The sequence below is a fragment of the Charadrius vociferus genome, unplaced genomic scaffold (genome assembly GCF_000708025.1).
Source record: "Charadrius vociferus isolate BGI_N301 unplaced genomic scaffold, ASM70802v2 scaffold332, whole genome shotgun sequence".
Classification (NCBI taxonomy): Eukaryota; Metazoa; Chordata; class Aves; order Charadriiformes; family Charadriidae; genus Charadrius; species Charadrius vociferus.
In genome coordinates this window covers 4247074-4249526 of record NW_009647418.1, presented here as the reverse complement: position 1 = coordinate 4249526, position 2453 = coordinate 4247074, and the positions used below count along the sequence as shown (strand labels likewise).

The 2453-nt window shown below is 51.8% G+C and overlaps 1 protein-coding gene across 1 annotated transcript in view; it reads left to right on the top strand.

Moving 5' to 3' along the window:
* The window catches only part of FOXN4 (forkhead box N4), a 17763-nt gene that overhangs the window by 12626 nt on the left and 2684 nt on the right, over nucleotides 1–2453 (top strand). Inside the window, exons 7-9 of the mRNA XM_009880377.1 lie at nucleotides 59–300; nucleotides 1316–1699; nucleotides 2310–2451. Of these exons, the coding sequence (XP_009878679.1) occupies nucleotides 59–300; nucleotides 1316–1699; nucleotides 2310–2451 (768 nt within the window). The remainder of the gene's footprint in view (nucleotides 1–58; nucleotides 301–1315; nucleotides 1700–2309; nucleotides 2452–2453) is intronic.

Here is a 2453-nt window from a genome sequence, read left to right as displayed (position 1 = left end):
TTCAAGGTATGGTACACCTGAAGGGTGGAAGTAGAACATCACAAATACTTTGTCCATGGATGATTTCACTAACGTCCTCCTGCATCTTTCAGACAGCCCCCGATGGCTGGAAGAACTCCGTGCGCCACAACCTGTCCCTGAATAAGTGTTTTGAGAAGGTGGAGAACAAGATGAGCGGCACCTCTCGCAAAGGGTGCCTGTGGGCTCTCAATCCTGCCAAGATCGACAAGATGGAAGAGGAGATGCAGAAGTGGAAGCGGAAGGACTTAGCCGCTATTCACAGGAGCATGGCTAACCCAGGTAGGGCTTATATCACACTTTTGCTCTGTGTATGAGAGTCAAGGGGGAAAAATGGCTATTTGTTGAGGAATGTGTATATCTTAAATAAGTTATGTGGAGAAGAGCTGGCTAGTGCAGAGCTCTCACGCCCTGCAACGGCCTCCTCTGAGCTGCTTGGCCAAAATACCTGCTGTGCTCTGTACGGAGGCTGCTGCCCAGAGGCCGCGTGATAAGGCAATATGCTATAGCAGGAGGAGGCAACCGAACTGACAACCGGTTTTGGAGGGCCTCAGCACAAACTGGTCCCCAGCTTCAAAACAGATTGTCTTTTTCCCCCATGCTAACCTACCCAGCACATCCGCAGCCTTCTGAGGAGTTCTGCCGCCTCCAGTGTTAGTATTTATAGTGTCACATTTTAATGCAGTTTTCTACTTGCTCTGCAAAACTCTCCTTTTACTAAGACTTTCTCATTCTTATTAATAAAGACGTGTTATTGAAGCTTTCAGGAGCTCAGTATTGGCAAAATCAACTGGAGTTTTCTGCTGCAAAGTCTGTACCATACGATCAATGATAAATTATATTGTGCCTTGCTTAAAAAGAAATGTGCCGTTGAAACTCTTAGGAGTCTCTTGTGCGAATCATATCTGAGATACAAGCAGAACACAGAGTATCCCGATGAGCAGGAGACCTACTGAGGATGCTTAGCTCTGTGACTGCGGGTCAGCTGCCATCGGTGGTGGCTTGGTTGCTCTGTGTGAGTCTCGTGTGATCATTTCTTTAGCTCAGTTAGGGGTAACTGAGGAAGATGACTACGGTAAGAGCTAAGGGTGGGGAAATAGATGGTGTTTCTTTGCTCTCTGCACAGTCAAGGCTGCCTTCTGTGCTGCATCTCGTATGGCGACAGACACTGCCTGTTCACTTTGACGGCAAAAGTGTGTGGCTGTGCTCACTTGTGAAACGCTTTGGCGGGGCCCTGCTTGAACACGTGGGTTAAACTTTCTCTTTTCTCCCTCGGGAATGGGTATCGCGTGTGCAGAGGAGCTAGACAAACTGATCACTGACAGACCCGAGAGCTGCAGGCGGCCCAGCAAACAGGCAGAGTCTGAGGTCTCCACCCTGAACCACATGGCAGCAGCCCAGGGCCGAATCTCCATCTCCCAGCTGCAGCCTCAGCCCATCATGACGCTCTCGCTGCAGTCCATCCCCCTGCACCACCAGATCCAGACCCAGGCTCGCATCGCCCCAGACTCACCAGCACCTGCACAAACGCCTCCTCTCCATACTCTGCCCAACATGAGCCACAGCCCTCTTCCCCACCACCCCATGGGACGAGCGCCTCCCGACTTCCTCAACATGACAGCAGACATGAACACGGAGGTGGATGCTCTTGACCCAAGCATTATGGATTTTGCATTGCAAGGTATGGGAGAAGGAAGCTGGGGTAGGGGAGGGTATGATTTATGTGGTTATGTAGGTTATGTAGGTTATGTGAATATGTAACCAGGGTCCTCAGCAGGATGCTCTGGGGTGGGATGGAACAGAGCTAAAAACCTGTGCTGGGTGCTGGCGTCTGCAGCGTGACTTCCCCGTTTTTCGTGCTAGATGGGACAGCAAACCTCCTTCATGGTTCCAGTGCAGGCGCTGCAGCAGATGTAAGCAGGGATGTCCGACCAGCTGGATGTGGGACACCACATTTCTCTGCCCGTGGGAAACCATAGCTCTACCTGTGCCTTGGTTTTCCCCTTCTATAAAAGGAGAACTTCCCTGGCTCATGGCGATGCTTAGCATGGCCCCCGGGTTTCCGGTTAGCACGTGGTAGGTATATGCTGCCCAGAAAGGTCTGGACTCCTGCTGGAACCAGGGGATTTGGGGGGAACAGACACACTTACTGCCTTTGCGCTACAAATGGTACCATCCGCAAGCAGCACTGGTCCCAAGTGGCGGGTAAAGCCCTTTAGTTATGGACTGAGCCCTACACACAGTGCCCGGGTGGGTTGGATGTGTTGTGACCAGAATTTAATCTTTTAAAGGTAATATATGGGAGGAAATGAAAGACGACAGCTTCAGCCTTGATACCCTGGGTGCCTTCAGCAACTCCCCGCTCCACCTCTCAGACTGTGACCTGGGCACCCCCGGCCTCACCCCCGTCTCCAGTGGCAGGCGTGACTCCCTCC